The 18,747-nt window shown below is 43.0% G+C and overlaps 1 protein-coding gene across 1 annotated transcript in view; it reads right to left on the bottom strand.

Annotated features, from left to right (window-relative positions):
- The window catches only part of LOC120515897 (androgen-dependent TFPI-regulating protein-like), a 53,331-nt gene that overhangs the window by 19,656 nt on the left and 14,928 nt on the right, over positions 1 to 18,747 (bottom strand). Inside the window, exons 2-3 of the mRNA XM_039737257.1 lie at positions 16,489 to 16,623; positions 7,246 to 7,347 (exon numbers count right to left, since the gene is read on the bottom strand). Coding sequence (XP_039593191.1) covers positions 7,246 to 7,347; positions 16,489 to 16,623 — 237 coding nt within the window. The remainder of the gene's footprint in view (positions 1 to 7,245; positions 7,348 to 16,488; positions 16,624 to 18,747) is intronic.

Genomic DNA, 18,747 nt, shown 5'->3' with positions numbered 1-18,747 from the left:
GTTATAGTTGAAAATAAATAAGGTGGTGCCATCATCATCATCAGTCAACAGCTTTGAACAGCAACTTGAAATTGCAATGCGTCAGTCTATTGCATTATCCGCATTATCTGTGCCAAGAAACTTGCCATCACAGAATGATGACAAGAAACTGGATGCATCAGTAAAAGCTGAAATGGCGGTGAAGTGGCGGCAACGTCAAGCGCGGGCGTTGTTTAGTACAAGTGTAGCAGTATCTGATGATTGTGCCGCCTACTTCAGTGAAGGCAGAGTGTGCTTTCTCAGAGGCTGGCGTACTTCTGCACGAAGGTGCACTCTTGCCTGGACGACCGCATGCTGGACACGTTAATAATAATAATAATAATAATAAATTACATTTATATAGCGCTTTTCTCAGTACTCAAAGTGCTATCCACACAAGGAGGAACTGGGAAGCAAACCCACAATCTTCCACAATCTCCTTACTGCAATGCAGCAGCACCACCACTGCACCACCTGTGAGGACGTTGTGCTTTCTACGCTCTTATTGCCGCAACTAAAGATACTTGTACTTATATGACAGCATGAACTGCTTGTAGATAAGGTTAGTCTTTTATTTGTGTCAACATATTGCAGTAGTTTTATTAAAAGTAAGTGTCAGTCGTTCTAAAACCGTTCACATGTGAGATGCCCGTGCACTGTGTCATCCCCGGGTGCCCAGGATTCCCGGGAATGAAATGAGGGATTCCTGAATTCCCGGGAACGGATAACCCCGTCCAGGAATGGATTCCCTAGTCCGGGCTGATTATTACTTTCCTTATTTTCCGAATTTGCACTTAGATTATTATTGTTGTTCTTTTTTGAATTCTTTTCTCTCCAACTTTTCAATGTGCTGCCCTTTCTTCTTTGCTTAGTCGTTGGCGTTTCATCTACAACGTATAAAATTATCGTGCAGAAAAGGACTACATAAATGGAAACGAATAGATTGTATGTCTTGTATAAAAATGAGGAAAACGTAAAAAATTTATAAGAGCTGAGAGCACAAGAACTGCCTGACCATAGCATTCACACGAATGAGAGATGAGTGGGACGGACCGTGGGCGTGGTTGTAAATGGTTGAAAAGAGGGCGGGACTTGTCAAAATCTCTTGGCAAAAAGTCTCGTCTCGCAGGAATTGAAATTATCTCCCTGAAGAGTCTCGTCTCGGGATTTTTTTATATAATAGAGAGATATCATTATATTTTGATAAAGTTATCTTGCAAAAATTTACCTGAATATTGTAATGAGAAAATCCGGTGTATGTTAACGCTATTTTTATCAAATTATTGTGCAAGTTTATACAGTTCACACATACCAGTAACAGCGTTTGACGTAACCGGGCCCGCGTTTGGGCTGGTCAACTCTAGGCTCCGCCCACCCCTAAGGCCGCCTCTGATCTTCTCATCACGGTGTGGGTACAGAGTGCCCTCGAGGAAGAGTCCAGAAAAAGGAGGATGGACCAAAGAACTAAACCTACAACTTGGAGAAATGGAAAATGACAAAAAAAAAAAAAGCCTACGGTATTGTGCATGGCAGCTGTGAACTGGCCAGGCGTGGTTGCTCATGTGTGCCCTGAGCTGGCATGATGGTTCCTGCATCGCTCCCTTTGCTGCTAAGTCAGGAGCTTCTACCGTCTTGAACTCGAATAGTGGATTTAGATGACGGACAAAATCATTTTGTCACAATGAGGACTTTAATGGCTGGTCTGGTGCCTTTACAAATTAGAGGAGCACTCGTTTTCACCAAAGGGGTCAGGCCACTGCGTGAAGGTGAAAGTGACAAGAAGACATCTCACGCCACCATTTCTCTTGAAAGATGCCAAACTTGGCACTGTACACAAAGTGCCACGGCTTCAGGAGGATTACACATTTTTAAAAGGCTTCAGCAACTCACTAATCTTAAGCACATCAAAGATGTGAATTCTTTTCGGCTAAACCCATTGCTGATACGTATGGAACACGCTTCCAAACTCGCATGCTTTTCATAAAGAGATGCTATGTGGGTGTAAAACCAAAGCCCTGACTCGCTGCGGCCATTAGAGATCCCTGGTGACGTTTCAGACAAGAGTAGGATGTCCCCCCAATGTCCTGGCTAATTTGCCCATCACAGCCTCCTCCATTTTTCTGGCCCCCTCATCATCCCCAGTCTCTTACTGACTAACTGTCTCTCTCAGTCATTCACCACCTAATGGGCGTACTGGCGCAGGAATGGCTGCCATAACATCATCCAGGTGGATGCTATGCTGTACATGAAGTCCCACTGAGTCAGGAGGATTAAACATTTTTAAAAGGTTTCACGTTGGTGGTGCTGATGTGGCTCCCCATCATCTATGTAAAGCATTCAGAGTATTTAGAAAAGAGCTGTATAAGTATTATTAAGCTTTATTTGTCATTATTTAATTGTGTTGGCTTTGAGGCAGCATGGTAGCGCGGTGGTAGAGCTGCTGCCTCGCAGTAACGACACACTAGGGTTCACGTCCCGGGGCCCTCTCTGCATGGAGTTTGCATGTTCTCCCCTTTATCTGTGTGGGTTTCCTCTCACAGTCCAAAGACATGCAGCTTAGGTGGACTGGCAACACTCAATGGGCCCTAGTTGGGTGTGTGTTTGCCCTGAGATGGACTGGCATCCTGTCCAGGGTTTGTGTCCCGTGCTACCTGGGATAGGCAGCAGCCCCGCACAGAAGCAGCACTTGTCTGGTGTAGCATGCGGCCAGGGCTCTTGCCCTGAGTGTTACCTCCCCCGGGACACTAGATGGCAACCCCCTTGGGTTTTGCAGCGGTGCCTCACAGCACTTCATGGTAGTTGGAGTTTGGTGCAGCCCTGTTGGGATCTGCAGGCTGAAAAGGGGGTGCTGCAGCAGGAGCTGTTGAGCCGTTATGGGCAGTTCGTCCACCAGGAGCCTTATAAAGGGAGCCAGCAGCCACTACTCGGGGAGCCAGAGTCGGGAGGAGGAAGACGAAGCTTGACCGAAGTAGTGGAGGAGGAAAGAAAGAGCATTGGTTTGTGCTTGGACTGTGCTGTGGGCTCGTGGGAACGGGGAACACGTTCTCCACGAACGAAGAAAAATGAAAACTTGTGGTTTGTGCCTCCTGTGTCTGTCTGTGTCAGGCTGGGTGGTTCTGTCAGGCAGGTTAGAAAATGACAGGACATGATGGCTTTGCTTGCTGCCTTTTGAGACTCAGTGCTGCCACCTGTGGTCTCTTATCCTAAATACACTCTACATTTCTTTTTTACTTTCTCTTATACTGAGTATAGGGAAAGTAAAGGAATTCTCCAAAAATTCGATATCAAGAATTTGATAAAACCGAAAATGCCATTTTTGGAATTATGTCTGTGTGTGTGTGTGTGAATAAACACGATAACTTGAGTTCACTGTCACTTAGGTCAACCAAATTTTGCATACACGTATTTGGTACAAAACGTAGATTTTTGTCAACTTTTGGGCTATTTCCGTTAACCGGAAGTGGTACTTTACCTTTATTCATGCAGTTGCAGAGTGCGATTTATTCAACTTTACTTTTATAATAATTGTTTAATATACAGTAGTATTAATTTGATTTGACTTGTTATTGATGGCTCTTTAATGTACATATTATAAAAATATAATCATTTTCTTATGGTTTACTCCTCAAATAGCCATCCCCATATCTGAGTATAGGAGAAAGTCGAGGGGAGACCACTCCCGATTTTATTTTCTGGGATGTGTCAGGATTTGCATATTCAGTCGTTTCTGCTAGCGAATGGCACTCTGGGCTAAGTAATTAAAAAAGCATTATTGAGGCAAGCGCGTGCAGTGGAGCGCTATAAGAAATCAATTACATTTTACACTTTTCACAGACACAGAACACAATTACTGACTGGCAAAAATGAAAGCAATTACCATTTGCTCTCAGTGAAACGAAATATTTGCCAATATATCTGTTTCTGTCCGTTTGTCGGCATTGCATTATGTGGAGAGCAGTATTTTGAAATTGCCCCGTGGAGCCTCATTGGGACTGCGCGTGCTTTTGTATTTAAAGTGACAGCTGGAGACCCCCGTCCCAAATACTACAAGATGGGCAAACAAAAATCGTGTCCACACTACCACATTTTTGTTTAAGAATTCAGATATTAGTGTTAGTTTTAAAGGGGACCAATTACACGCCCAATATGCTTATTCGATAATAAGAGTAATACTGAATCATGTCGTAAAAAAGTCCGATATGTCTTCTCAGAGAGAATTTCTTTTTTTTTTTCCCTAATTTGAGATCAAGTAGAACGTCGCTTACCCACTGAATTATAGAAGGTGGCCTGGGATTCTTCTAACTCTGCGTGCTGGTAATGTGGCATCGGCTCTTATAATCGCACTTTAATGAGAGTACACCAGTTATCACCACTAATGGAGCTATTAGGAGCGATTCTAACATCGAGGCTTTCATTTACAATAGTTCGGTATTTTCAACCTCCAAACATTTAGATTTGAAAATGCTCTCCAGAGACATACACTTCTGAAAATGCCAGCTCAGCAATGCGATGTGGATGGCTAAAAGTGTACATTTTTAGCAATGCTGTCCTGAATTGTGTTCTTCTAAAAATGCCGGTGTTCTGACGATTTGTCTTACCTGTCGAAGTATCCTACCGTAGTTTATTTAAATGGCAGATACGGTATATACACCGTATATGTTACACCCATCCGTTTAATGTAAGTTGTAACATTAAACTTATAACGTTATACCATATCATCATTTAACATGTTGTATTTAGAAGTCGTCTATCAAATTTATGGAAATGCTAACATTTCTCAATTTATTCTATATGCATCATTTAATGCCCGAAAGAGACACAGCCTTGCAAGGATACAATGGCCTGTACAAGATTAAAAGTCACGCATGCAAAATATACAACTTATAAAATGTTGACAGTAAATACCTATGCAGAAAACTGTAAAAAATTTGGTCTGCGCATGCGTAGTATTAGTGAGTAGCTCATTTCGATGGGTAGGATGTTTCGTAGGATGTTTCGTCAGAACACCGACATTTGAAAAAGCTCACCAGAGCCGCTGAATTCTGAAGACGCCAGCTCGGCTTTGTGATGTGGACGAGTAAAAACATTGACTTGTTTTTGTTTTTGAATTTATTAAAAGCATATAACATTCCATACAATCAAGTCAAACTTAACAAAACTAAAATCAAATCATTGCCTTTTGAAAACGCAGACTCTATTGGTGCTCTGATTTGTTCCTACTTATAACACCGCCCTTCCCTGATTGGATCCTGCTCACTGCCTGATTAAAAGTCATATTTCATGATAGCGGACATAGAGGAGTTGCTTTCCATGGCGCTTGTTGCATGCATCTAAATGACATTTTAGAAAGCGTGAATGCTGCATAAAAGCACAAAAGGCAAATAATTTATGGGTCGGTAGAGTTTTGCAATAAACATCATAGCCACAGGTGCACACCTGTCGAGTTGGCTGAGTAAGCGGGTACGCCATTGGCCGGCCTGCAGTCCTGAAGCGACTCCGATTGAGAATGAGATTTGTCTTTTAGAAGGATCATCGGGTAATAAGGATGAGAGCAATACATTGAATCGCTTTGAAAAAACATGAACCAAAGAATAAATGCATGGATCAATAGCTTGAGAAGAGCTATATGAGATAAGTACAAATTGAAGAGATAAATAAATTAATGTACGTTCTGAAACTATTCTCAGCCGCTTACTACTGCTTTTAATTTTTTAAACTCAGTATTTATTTATTAAGCCAAATTTTCCCCTGAAACTAATAGAGTGCTATTTGTCTAGCTAGCTATTAGACTTATAAACGAAAGACTTGTGTGTGTGTGTGTGGAGGGGGGAGCAGTCCGCTCTGCTCACGCTCAACCACAGCCACTAGATGGCGCATGCACACGCCTCACTTGTCACTATGAAAGACCCGTGTGTGGGAAACGCCGCCGTGCGACAACGACGTCGTGCTAATGTCACAGATGAAGAGACGCAACATCGAAAGGAGGAAACACAGTGGCTCAACAACATGCAAGTGAAACACCTCAGAAACGGAGGGCAAGGCTTGAAGATTTCCCTAAAAACATTGTCTATCTGGAGGGATTTTCTCGAGACCGAGATTAATAGGACTGATATGCCAGCGATACGGCTAAGATATGGCATTACCAGTGTCTTCTTACAAAAGCCAGTGGGGCAAAAGGTGAGTCCACGTCCTCTGCCCTGATTAATTCTTAAGAGTTAGAGGACGCCTCTCCAAGTTCACAAATATAATAAAGCTGCCAAGGAGTCTCTGGGTTTGTTTTGGTCCTGACGACCACATGCAGCTAGTCTGTTATATAGTGCCTTTCATATCTATCTATCTATCTATCTATCTGTTATATAGTCCCTTTCATATCTATCTATCTATCTATTATATAGTGCCTTTCATATCTATCTATCTATTATATAGTGCCTTTCATATATATCTATCTATCTATTATATAGTGCCTTTCATATCTATCTATCTATCTATCTATCTATCTATCTATCTATCTATCTATCTATCATATAGTGCCTTTCATATCTATCTATCTATCTATCTATTATATAGTGCCTTTCATATCTATCTATCTATCTATCTATCTATCTATCTATCTATCTATTATATAGTGCCTTTCATATCTATCTATCTATCTATCTATCTATCTATCTATCTATCTATCTATCTATCTATCTATCTATCTATTATATAGTGCCTTTCATATCTATCTATCTATCTATCTATCTATCTATCTATCTATCTATCTATCTATCTATTATATAGTGCCTTTCATATCTATCTATCTATCTATCTATCTATCTATCTATCTATCTATTATATAGTGCCTTTCATATCTATCTATTATATAGTGCCTTTCATATCTATCTATTATATAGTGCCTTTCATATCTATCTATCTATCTATGTAATATATAGTGCCTTTTCTATCTATCTGTGTCACCACTAAGAAACACAGCCTAGCAAACATAGTTTTTAAAGAACTGTTTTAAGAGCATTTTAAACTTTACCAAAAACAGCTTCACAGCAAAGCCACATGCATTGGAGGCTCAGTGACACACAAACATTTAATCAGGTCTCAGAGGTAAACTGAGTATTGCCAAAAACCTGACTACATTGCATCTATCAATGCATGTGAATTTTCTGTAATTTTATGCTCAGTTGTGCTTCTTTTTCTTTCCAGGACTTTCCATAAACAGCTACATGTACTTACCAGAGAGTGGTTCAGCCATGATGGAATGATTCGGTCCATTTCCTTTGTATAAACGAGTTCTCTGTCATAGAGGAATATCATCCAAAAGATTGTAACCACAAACTGAAATAAAAGAATGAAATATGAATTTCTGAACATATCACCTTTGTCCTTTTCTGCAAAGCAGCACCAGCCTTAGATGAGGAAGAAGCCCACTGCAGAGCCCACTCACACACACCCAATGAGACCCATTTAGGATCCCCAGTTTGCTTTGTGTGTCCACCTTTGGGATGTGGAAGGAAAAATGGAAAATTGGAGAAATCCCCACCTAAGCATATAAGGTGTAATCTCCACTCAGTCCACAGCAGGCTGGCATTAGAAACTGAGGAGGCCGACTTCTTCAGGTGGAAGCACAGAGCAGTTTGCTAAGCCTTTTTCATTCTTAACATTAAGAAAATGACTTATCTAAGGGAATCAAGTGAGCTGAATATAAACCTAAAACATCTGATATAGCTGTAAAAATACTCACCTACATAAAGTGGAGCTTTCGTATTATTGAATAAAACTACAATTAAACTACAATAAGGAATAATGTAAAATAATCTTCAGGTTACTGAAACTTATTTACTCCAATTTTAGCCAGATGACCTTGGAAAAGCAGGAGGAGAGGCCTGGGAATCTCATAAATGAAACAAAAGCTGCACTGATTTATACTGAGCGAGAGAAACCTACAAGGCCCAAAGAAGATTTACTTGTGTCGTTATCTTGTTAAGTCTTATCGTCTGCTTAGGAGATGAGACAATGGGGTTTGGAAGAGAGTCTATAAATCGAGTAGCTGGTAATATTAACAGCAAGCGAAAAATCTGGGGATTTAGTGAATGTGATACACTACATTAAACATAACATAGCGGTAAAATTCAGAGATCACCGGCAATCTAACATGCATGTCTTTACCAGAGAGCCCCAAGAAAAGCCCAGAGAGGCCTTTGGGTAATGCGGGATTATGGGCTTTCAAATGTTGACAGAGACTGGGCTTGAATGTAATATAATAAAATATAATATAATCTCTATATACAGTATATAAAATCCAACATCTGTATGTCTGTTCGCTTTTCACAAGAGATCTACTTAACAGATTTAGATTGGGTTTTTTCTGTAATTTGAATGTTCTGGTTGATTTTGTGACTTCTCTCATTGTGCTATGTATCATAGTTCGCTTGCAGGAGCGATATGTCCACGCTAATCTGAGAGAGAGGCGGTGGGGCCCTCCTCACTCACATGCCAGCCTCCATTCAAGTTGGTCTACTTGTCGACACGTTTTGGAGCGTACCTCGCCTCTGTATACCTGTTTGTTTATTGATTATTAAAGTTTGTTCACTACTATGTGGGTGGAGCTGCAGGGAACAGCGAATATAATATAATATATACATTATTATAATATAACTAGCCATCTCCCGCAGCTTCACCCATGTAGAAGTGAATTAGGACAGCGAGGAGGGCCCTGCCTGGCTCCCTACTCCTGACGTCACGCTTCCTCCTCCCCTCGGCCCACAACCTCTCTCTCAGGTTAGTGCGTCTATATCACTCCTGCAAGTGAACTGTGATTCTTAGCGCGATGAGAGAAGTCGCAATATCAACCGGAATGTTCAAGCAGATTATAGGAAAAAAAGATCTAAATCCTTTAAGCCTACAGACAGACAGATAGACATTGGATTTTATATATATATAGCGATATAATATAATATAACCAGTAATGGCACACTGCACGATAACATACAGTGAATACACTTAACTTATAGTTTTCATCCTCTTTCTCTGTACGTTTACCATTCGTTTGCTCAGAGGTTGATGCGCTTGCTGTTTCCTGAGCAGCTCCTCTTTTCTCCACCCTAGCGGCCCGCTGCTTCTCTTCTTTCGTTGTCAACTTTTCTCGTTAAAACTGATTAAGTCAGTTGCAATTAGTTACTTACGTTTTCCTTAATTTTTCACTTAAGTGCCTTCAATCTGCCTCAAGAATGATTTAAAATATGAAGAGGTAGAGGAAGTGACGGCGAAGGTGGTAGGGATGAGAACGGTGCCATACGTATGCCCTGCTGGCCGCTGCTGAGAGTTGATTCTAGAATAAAATAAAATAAAAATAAAAAGCAGAATAACCTTGTAGGTCAATCATCACCCCGAAAGCAGATAGTAGACATCACGTAGTATATTTGTGCCAAATTTCAGGTCAATAGGTCAAACAGTTTGCGAGCTACAGGTGATTTAAAACCATGGACAGACAAATGAATAACCACAGTAGCATATAATATAATATAATATAATAATATAATATAATATAATATAATATAATATAATATAATATAATATAATATAATATAATATAATATAATATAATAGCAGGTTAGGTGAATTGGCAATGCTAAATTTGCACTAGATGGGGATGGAATAGAATAATATAATATATAAAGGTAAGGGTGGCATAGTGGCACAGCATTTAGTGTTACCACTGCAGTCTCACAGACCCCACGTCTCAGGTTTGAACCCCACACCCAGTTTTTATTTCTGTTTGTAATCTGCATGTTTTCTCACTGTGGGTTTTCCATTGAGTTCTTATGTCTTCCTTCTACATCCACAAAGACTTGCAGCCCCTGATTAACTTGGTGGTTATGGGAGTGTGAATGTGGGGCTGTGTGTGAGTGGGCCTGGCATTGAGCTGGTTCTCATCTAGGGATATTTCCTGCCTTGTGTACACTGTCCCCAGGATGATGATGAGATGGATGAAGCGGGTTTGAGAATGGTATGATGTAATACAATATAACACAACAGCGTTTCCCAACCTGTGGGCCATGGTGGCGTTGCAAGTGGGTGGCGGGCGGCCCACCCCAGACAAAACTACCACATTGTTCCGATTATCCCACTCAATTCACGACGGCAGTATCACAGGTGGATCATGCAGTGCGACCTCCCCGATTCACCAATCAGAAAAAGCACTGATGGTCATGCTTGATTCATCTAACACTCTTGACACTCTGGTGATCGCAGAGGATCGTCAGCCCCCTGATCATGCTCAGCTCACCAAGGGGGATCACTTCACTCCCTCTGCTCAGACACTCAGCTCTGCTCCCTCGCACTAAATTCATGGAGGTGGACCCTCCTCCTGATGGGTTGCAAACACACTGGTATGACAAAAACAGGGTTGTGAGACCACAAAAGTTGGGAAAACTCTGTAATATAATAGAATAGAATAGAATACGCTACCGTGTTCGTTTGTCTGTCCAGGATTTTAAATCACTTGTAGCTCACAAACTGCTTGACCTATTGACCTGAAATTTACATATATTATGTGACGTCCACACTCTGCCTTCTGATTGAACTCCAAGGTCATTCCTCTTGTTTGTTGAATCTACTCTTGGCATTGGCCATCAGAGCCGCCGTTCTTATCCCTACCACCTTCGCCATCACTTCCCCTACCGCTTCATATCTTAAATCGTTCTTGAGGCAGATTGAAGACTTAAGTGCCAGCTTAAGTGAAAAAGTAAGGAAAATGTGCTAAGTAATTGCAACACAAACACTGACTTAATCAGTTTCAACGCGAAAAGATGCCAACGAACGAAAAGATGAAGCGAGCCACTTGGGTGGAGAAAAGAAGAGCTGCTCAGGAAACAGCAAGCGCATCAACTTCTGATGAAAACTAGGAACGCTCAAGTCAAGTGTATTCATCTGCATGTTATTGTGCAGTGCGCCATTACTGGCATTATATGTATAGATAATATAATATGTAACACTTCATAATAATGATATGGGGATTGACTTGAACAATTGTTTGGTGTGTTTGCCTTTATATTGAAAGGCTATGTTGCTGGTATTCTTATACGTGATAAAGTTTGCATTGGAGAAAAACTTTAAGGTTTAAAACAAAACTTTGCCCAGTAACGTTTTAGTCGGTGTATAATGCGAATTTGCTTGCTATCTCTGCTCACCGTGTAACGATTCAGAACAAGTTAAAAGAGGAACTTGGGGTCATCTGAGTTAATTAATCACAGCTTTGGGGGACAAAAGACAAAAGAAACACTTTACCCAAACCCACGACCACAAGTGGAATGCTTATTGTTTAAAGGTTCGAGAACATCAGACCATATATGGTGTCTCACACATGGGATTCAGCTGAAGGGCTCAAAAAGGGACAATTCCATGCCAGTCCAGGGGGTGGCAGAGCACATCTCCAGACCAACCACGGGAAATTCTGCCTGGACTTGATGACATCACTTCCAGTTCTGGCCCAGGAGACATCCTGTCCAGTTCCTACCAGAATGATGTCCTTTCCCCTGCCCGACTTTGAAACCACCATGTTTTCTCTGTTTGGACTGTTCTGTTTTGGATTGATGTCTGTCAAGACCTTTTCATTTATTGAACCAAACCCTCATCTTTGGCAGCCTGCTTCAAGTATATGGGCAGCTGCCCCCTGCATTGCATGCATCTTTTCACAATGGCCAGAGCACAGGAAGGGAGTTGGCCCCTAAACTACGACACCCTAATCTTGCAGAGCCAGATGGTCTGGGGACACCCATGAGTGAATTTGGCCTAAGTGCGGGTGGGAACAAATAGATGGTTTACTCAGGTTGAAATTTTCTAAACCAATCCAATGCCTCACGATAGTGGAGCTCTGAGTAGAAACGGCCATTTAAACAGCAAAGGGTTACAGTGCATTTGTTAATCTGCTCCAACAGACAGCACCCTGTGGTCACGATGAATAAACTGTCTATGGCTGAAGAATCTCCGGAAATGGTCTCAGCTAAACACATAAACATGTGTCAGGCGCACATAACTTGTTGCAAAGGAAACACCTTTCTATAAAACCACATTATATTTTAGCGTTCAAAGACATCACTGGGCTAGTTGTAAAAAGTGGATGACGCGCTGCTGCCGGCTGTACGTGATGTCTGTCGCTCTCAGTTACAGCGGGACCGCTGCAGTCAAGGTGAGATTGAAAGAAATGGCAGCTATGGCCACGAAAACACTAACTCTAAAATATGGATTCAAACTAAATGGTGTGACTGGTGCCTAGTCCAGGTGTTGTTCCTAGTTTGTGCCCAGTGACTGCTGGGATAGGCTTCAGATACCCCGTGACCCTGTCCTGGACTACTGGGTTAAGATAATAGATGGATGGATGGACTAAATGGTCTGCCATCATACAGTTAAAAGGAGGTGATAAGTGTCATTAAAGAAGACAACATGAGATGTCATTTTCAGTTTTCAGTACACCCAAAATAGAAAATGTGTCGAACGACACCAACACCTGTACAGCCGAATCCTGGACGAGACTGCACAGCACCTAGCATCTCACTGTACATCTAAATGAATGACGCAAGAAAGATAACATTACTGTCTGTCTAGATGTGGCAAACATGCCATGCCAGCACTTACTGTAGTGTTTACGGTATACAGACCACATGTTACTACGAGGGGGAGTCAAGTTAAAGTTAGAAAATGGGATTTAATAGAAAATGGAACGAACCTTAACAAAACTGATTATGTCATTTCTCAATGTCGTCTCCACCCTTCTCAATGCACTTGTGCCACCTGCCTGGAAGTGCCAGCAGAATAAAAGGCAATGAGAACAATCAGCCAATCTGACATACTCCACTTGATCTTTTTGCTGTACCTAATCTAAAGTATTCATTCATCCATCCATTATCCAACCGGCTATATCATAACACAGGGTCATGGGGGTCTGCTGGAGCCAATCCCAGCCAACACAGGGCACAAGGCAATGAACAAACCCCGAGCAGGGCGCCAGCTCACCGCAGGGCAGACACACACACAGCACACACTACGGACAATTTAGGATCAGCAATGCACCTAACCTGCATGTCTTTCGACTGTGGGAGGAAACCCACGCAGACGCGGGGAGAACATGCAAACTCCACGCAGGGAGGACCCGGAAGCGAACCCGGGTATCCTAACTGCGAGGCAGCACTACCACTGCGCCACCGTGCCACCTAAAGTATTCATCCATTGTAAACTTCTGGAAACATTTCATAATCTAATATAATATCCAACATCCGTCTGTCTGTCTGTATGTCTGTCCACTTTTCACGAGCAAACTATTTAACAGATTTAGATCAGATTCTTTTCTATAATTTGCTTGAACATTCTGGTTAATTTTGCGACTTCTCTCATCGTGCTAAGAATCATAGTTCACTTGCAGAACCGATATATTTGTGCTAATCTGAGAGAGAGGCTGTGGGCCGAGGGGAGGGGGAAGCATGACGTCAGGAGTAGGGAGCCTGGTAGGACCCTCCTCACTGTTCTGTTTCACTACTACGCGGGCAGATAATTGTAAGGGACGGCTGGCAGGCCAACCCGGTGGCTGCTTTAGGGCACTGCCTCCCCCAAAATGCTACATGGCAACTCCCCTGGTTAAAAGCGGTACCCCGGATTCCCACAGAACACCATGTAAATTGGAGTTTGATATCACAGCCCTGTTGGGTACCGTGGGTGCCATCAGGGGGTGCTGTGTGTGGTGTTATGGGTCCACAGCTCGTTGAGTAAAGGCCATTTTTAAATAAATAATCGCCGCACCCGAGGCGACTTCGTGAGAGGGGGCGTTGTTGTAGCAAGCGTAGTCGGCGATGTGGGCGTTTCTCACCGAGTGCACAGGTGAGGAACTGCCCACATCCGTGATTGCTCCCGTGGCTAATAGGCTGCTGTGGCCCCTCGCTGTTTTTAAAAGAAGCGCTAGTCGGTTGTGGAGGAGGGGGAAAAAAAATCGAGATGAGAGAGAGAGAAAGGAAAGGAGAGAGGACGGAGGTTACCGGGAGCAGGAGAGGAAGCAGGTCGGTGAAAAGGGAGAGAGCGGCGACGAGTCACGGACAGCTGCGAGGGCCTGGGGTGTTGGGCCTACACCCAGGCGTGTGAGTTAGATGTCGCTCCCGCTGAGCGATTATGTAGCGGGAGTGACCAAGGGAAGGCGACTGGCCGCAGAGAGGCCGTGGAAAGGCAGCGGAAGTCGGGAGGCTTGGTGGTTGGAGTCCCCAATGTGTGCGTCCTGGCCATTGGGGTAATCAAGTCTCCGAGGCTAGGATGAGTGCCATACCGGAGCCAGGGATCGGGAGGTCTCCAGTCTCGAGAGTGTGTTGTAGGAGGGCAGCTGCATAGAGAGTGGCTCCCCTGTTGAGAAGCCTGGACAGGGAGATGCAGGGGAGTCACATGTTAAAAGAAGCACTGAGCTTGTTGGTTGTTTTAAAGACTGCTTTCATGAGAAGATTTTAACCTCTGGTTTTTAAGGATTGTTTTTTTTTTTCTATTTATTGGTTTTACTTCCACGTTCTTTTATTGGATTATTTATTGAATTTGAAACTACTGCACTATTTATGGAACACTGTTTTGTTTTGATGGACAGTTTTAAATAAAAGCACTATTGCACTTTTTGCACCACCCCTTGCTCGAATTGTTTATTTGCCTCCACTGACTAGCTCACTCGGTTTCATTATCGACGGTGTTGGGTTTAAGGCTTCCAAATAGCAATGGGAGTGTGGAGCCAGAACCCACATCGTCACACTGTGGAAGAAACATATGGCATGACACATGAAGTGCTTGCAGACCACGTGGGCGGAAGAGCAGAAGCACTTCCCAGTTAACCAATATAAAAGGACGCAACTGACCTCAAAGAAGTGAACCAGAGTCAGGAGGTGGAGGACAAAGCTTGCGAGGAGGAGTAGAGGCGAAGAAGAGAAAGGAAGAAGAGAGAGGAAGAAAAGGACTGTGTGTTATATCCGTTGGTGATTTTGTACTGCGCTGTGAAGTGGGAAGCAAAAGAAATATGCTTCCCAACCTGAATAAAACGGGTCGCTGTATTGAGCTTGTGTCTCGCCCTGTCTGTGTCGGGGTTTGGGGTGCGGTACGCCCCCTGGTGGTCCACAATAGTATAATATAAAAAGTGCCCCACCTCCACCAAAACGACTGCATTACGTGGTGAAGAGAAAAATGATCACATTTGGTACTCACATTTACAGAAGATGCTGAAAGTGATCTCCTTGTGCGGCAATACATCTCTGCCTGTTTCAGCATGCTCATGTCACATGCACTCTTTGCAACATCGTGGGATCGATTCTCTGTATCGCATTTTCAATGTTGAACTTCAGTTCATTTACAGTCCATAGATTTGTCTCATACACGCAGTCGTTTAAATGACGCCACCAAAAATGGTCACACATTGTTAAGTCAGACGATCGTGGTGGCCATATACCCTTGCTAATATTCCTTTCATCAGGGAAATGCTCCCGAATAGTAGCAGTAGAAGTATGGCAAGTCGCACCATCTTGCTTGAAGTAACAATGGTCGTGTTTGTACCACAAAAGTGATTTCCAGGGCTCGGACAGCAAGGAAACAAGGCAGGTGACATGACTGCAATCACCTATCCGGTGGTAGATGAGACTGAAGTCGCCTCTTTGGAGGCGGGACATTTTTCGTGGGCCATACTGCATAATATAATATAATATAACTAGCTGTGTAAGCCCATGCTGTAAAAAGCCCGGGCCCTTAGAAACCATAGATTGTGGCGCTTCAATCAATCATTCGTATCGGTTGTGTATTAGCAGTTAAGCGAGGCTCTCTTTTCTCGGCGGTTTCGTTTAACTGGCGTGTTCGCCCCCCGATGACGAAGTCGCTTTCTTTCAGCTTCATGCTGTAGCCTCGTAATTCTTTTTTCTTCTGACTTGTTAACTTGGGGCCGTCTTGCCAGCTCTTTGAGCTTCAAGCTGTAGCCTCGCACTTCTGGGCCGGGCAGACAGACAGACACACACACTTCCACGCGTAGACATTTATATATTATACTAGCTGTGTAAGCTTGTGCTGTAAAAAGCCCGAGGTCCTAGAATCTATTGAAATCGTCAGAAAAAAATGTAGAGATGTCAGGTAATTGAAAGGAACTACTCTGGGTATCTCTCTCCTAGGATTTGTTTTGCCGACGTGCTCACCTCATTTCTGTATTAGCAGCTAAGCGAGTGACTCTTTCTTTTGCCGATGTGCTGGCCTCGATTGTGCACTGACACCCCATCAAAGGTTTGATTCCTACTTTTTGGTTGAAATTGTCTCTGACGTCCCATAACCTTGTTTGGGTATAAATGGCTTTAAGGGATCAATGAATAAATTACATGCGTTCAGGTGGAAGTGCTGATATGCTTCACCCATGCCTTTCAGGATGATGACACGTTCTTCAAAATCTGTGTTCACAACGTCACACGAGTAGAACTTCTTGGTACTTACCGAGCCTACGGGGAAGGCGAGGACAGAAAAGAGAATGTCTTTACTTGAAGTCAGCATTCCGGCCTTAGGATGTTTCTGAAGTGATGTGTAGATGTCAAGGATAAGGGAGATTCCAAAATAGAGCATCTGCAAAACCTAAAAGACAAATTAAAAATGGACTCAGCGACATGCATCGGCCTTTCTACAGTATCTGTGCTCTCCTAGGACATCCATGAGAGCCTTGGGAAGTTTAATTTACTAGAAACTGAAACTTCAAACAAGCAGTGCCATTCTGTCATCAAATCTAAAGCCAACAGAAATATCCCTCATGTGAAGGAACTGGAATTAAAGCTTTTGGCTTTCCATGGCTATAGCCGTGTTGTTTCTTTTTCTTTTTTTTCTCTCATTGGGATTTTGGTTAGTGAGTTCATTTTATTTTACTAAGATTTAGCATTATTTCTGGCATAAATCTAACTCATGGGGCTTCAGAACATCCCACATCCTTTATCCGGCCAACTTCCCATCAAAAGCGTGTCTATATACATTATTAATTTACTACACATAGTGAAAGAGTCACATTAGATACTGAGCAGTTAGGGAGCAGGCTGGGAACACTGAGGATTGACACACTAGCATCCTAATGCTCTTTGCACTCATGCCGTTCCACTAAGACAGCCAATGAAAGAGGGCAAATGTAAATGACCACAGAACACAAACGAGGCAGGATGGGAACATGCATTTACATTTAATTATAGCTTTCAGGTCTGAGTCTAAAGGAGAAGCTCTTGATTTACTCATCAATCTACCTTACTAACCTTGCGTATGGTCATGAGCTTTGGGTAGAGTCTGAACAGGCAAGACTGCAGAAATAAGTCTGGGCTCAGGCTTAGGGATAAGGTGAGAAGTGCAGACAATCAGGAGGAGCTCAGAGTAGAGCTGCTACTCCTTAGGGTTGAACGGGGCCAGTTGAGGTGGCTTGAGCATTTGATAAGGATGCCACCCTGAGGGGGTGTTTGGGGCCTGTCCAAACCAAAGGAGACCTTTGAGTAGACTCAGGACAGATTATATTGCTTAGACTGCTGCCTCTGGATAAGAGGAAGAAAATGGATAAAAGGATGGATGTTATCCCACTCAGCTTCATGTCAGTGGGTCCATTCTTTCCATATTTATCTAAGGTGAGTCCTATTAGACTACAGTATGTGTTTCTGTCACGATCATACAGTGGTGGGAACAGGCGCACCAACCTTGAGCTATGCAGGCCACTGTAGGGGGGCACACTGCCTCCCATGCAAGAGACAGATAGATAGATAGATAGATAGATAGATAGATAGATAGATAGATAGATAGATAGATAGATAGTGAAAGGCAGGACTCCATTCATCCATCTTCCTAATCCATGGTAGGGGCGTGAGCGAGCTTATCCCAGCAAGCCTGATGGCCACCCTGAGCCGATAATGCAACATTCAGACCACCTGCATGTGCCAGCAAGGCAAAACAAGAATGGCAGACCGCCTCACAGCAACCCGGAGATGAGCTGTCTTACCAGCAGATCCCTTGCACATACTCCACTCCTCGGTGAGAGAATATCCATTATTTATTTATTTATTTATTAAAAACCGGTCTCCTGATTACCAAGTTTCGGACATGCCATACCACACAAAGTAAAAATGAACAATTACTGATTTAATTCGAAGTATAAGCATCTCTCCAATTGACTTGCATTATGGGCAGAGTCGGTGCTCTGAACGTCACCGGTTCACATCCTGTTACTTCCAGGAGGGATCTGACTCTGCCAGGCCCTTAACCAGGGGTGCTGTACAATGGCTGACCCTGCACTCTGACCTTCAAAGATCATGTGAAAAGATAATTTCCCTTTGGGTATTAATAAAGATTATCAAAACGAGAATCAGAACTCCACAAATAAGGAAATGGTCTTGTCCATTTAAGGAGATGGATGTTAGCAGCGGCTTTATCTCAACTTTCTTACTATCCCAAGGTATCCTGTATTTACCCAACCCAAGGAGTTTCTACTACAGTATATAAACATGAGTAACAAGAAAGGGGGTCAGAAAGAAATGGAAAAGAAACCTAAAGCTACACCCAAGTCTAGACAGGCATCAGGCTCAAGTGCAAGTGCAAGGTATGGCCTTTCAGAGACTGACCTGGAACAGGCAGGTGAAAGCACATACTTCCCAGGTCCCCACTCCACTGCATCATCTCTAGTCGAGAGCGAAAATGGGAGCAAAGGTGTGAGTGATGCAGGTCACAATAGCTTTGATG

This window comes from Polypterus senegalus, chromosome 15 (assembly GCF_016835505.1).
Source record: "Polypterus senegalus isolate Bchr_013 chromosome 15, ASM1683550v1, whole genome shotgun sequence".
NCBI lineage: Eukaryota > Metazoa > Chordata > Cladistia > Polypteriformes > Polypteridae > Polypterus > Polypterus senegalus.
The sequence above is the reverse complement of the archived record's forward strand: the minus strand, read 5'-3'. Positions and strand labels throughout refer to the sequence as shown.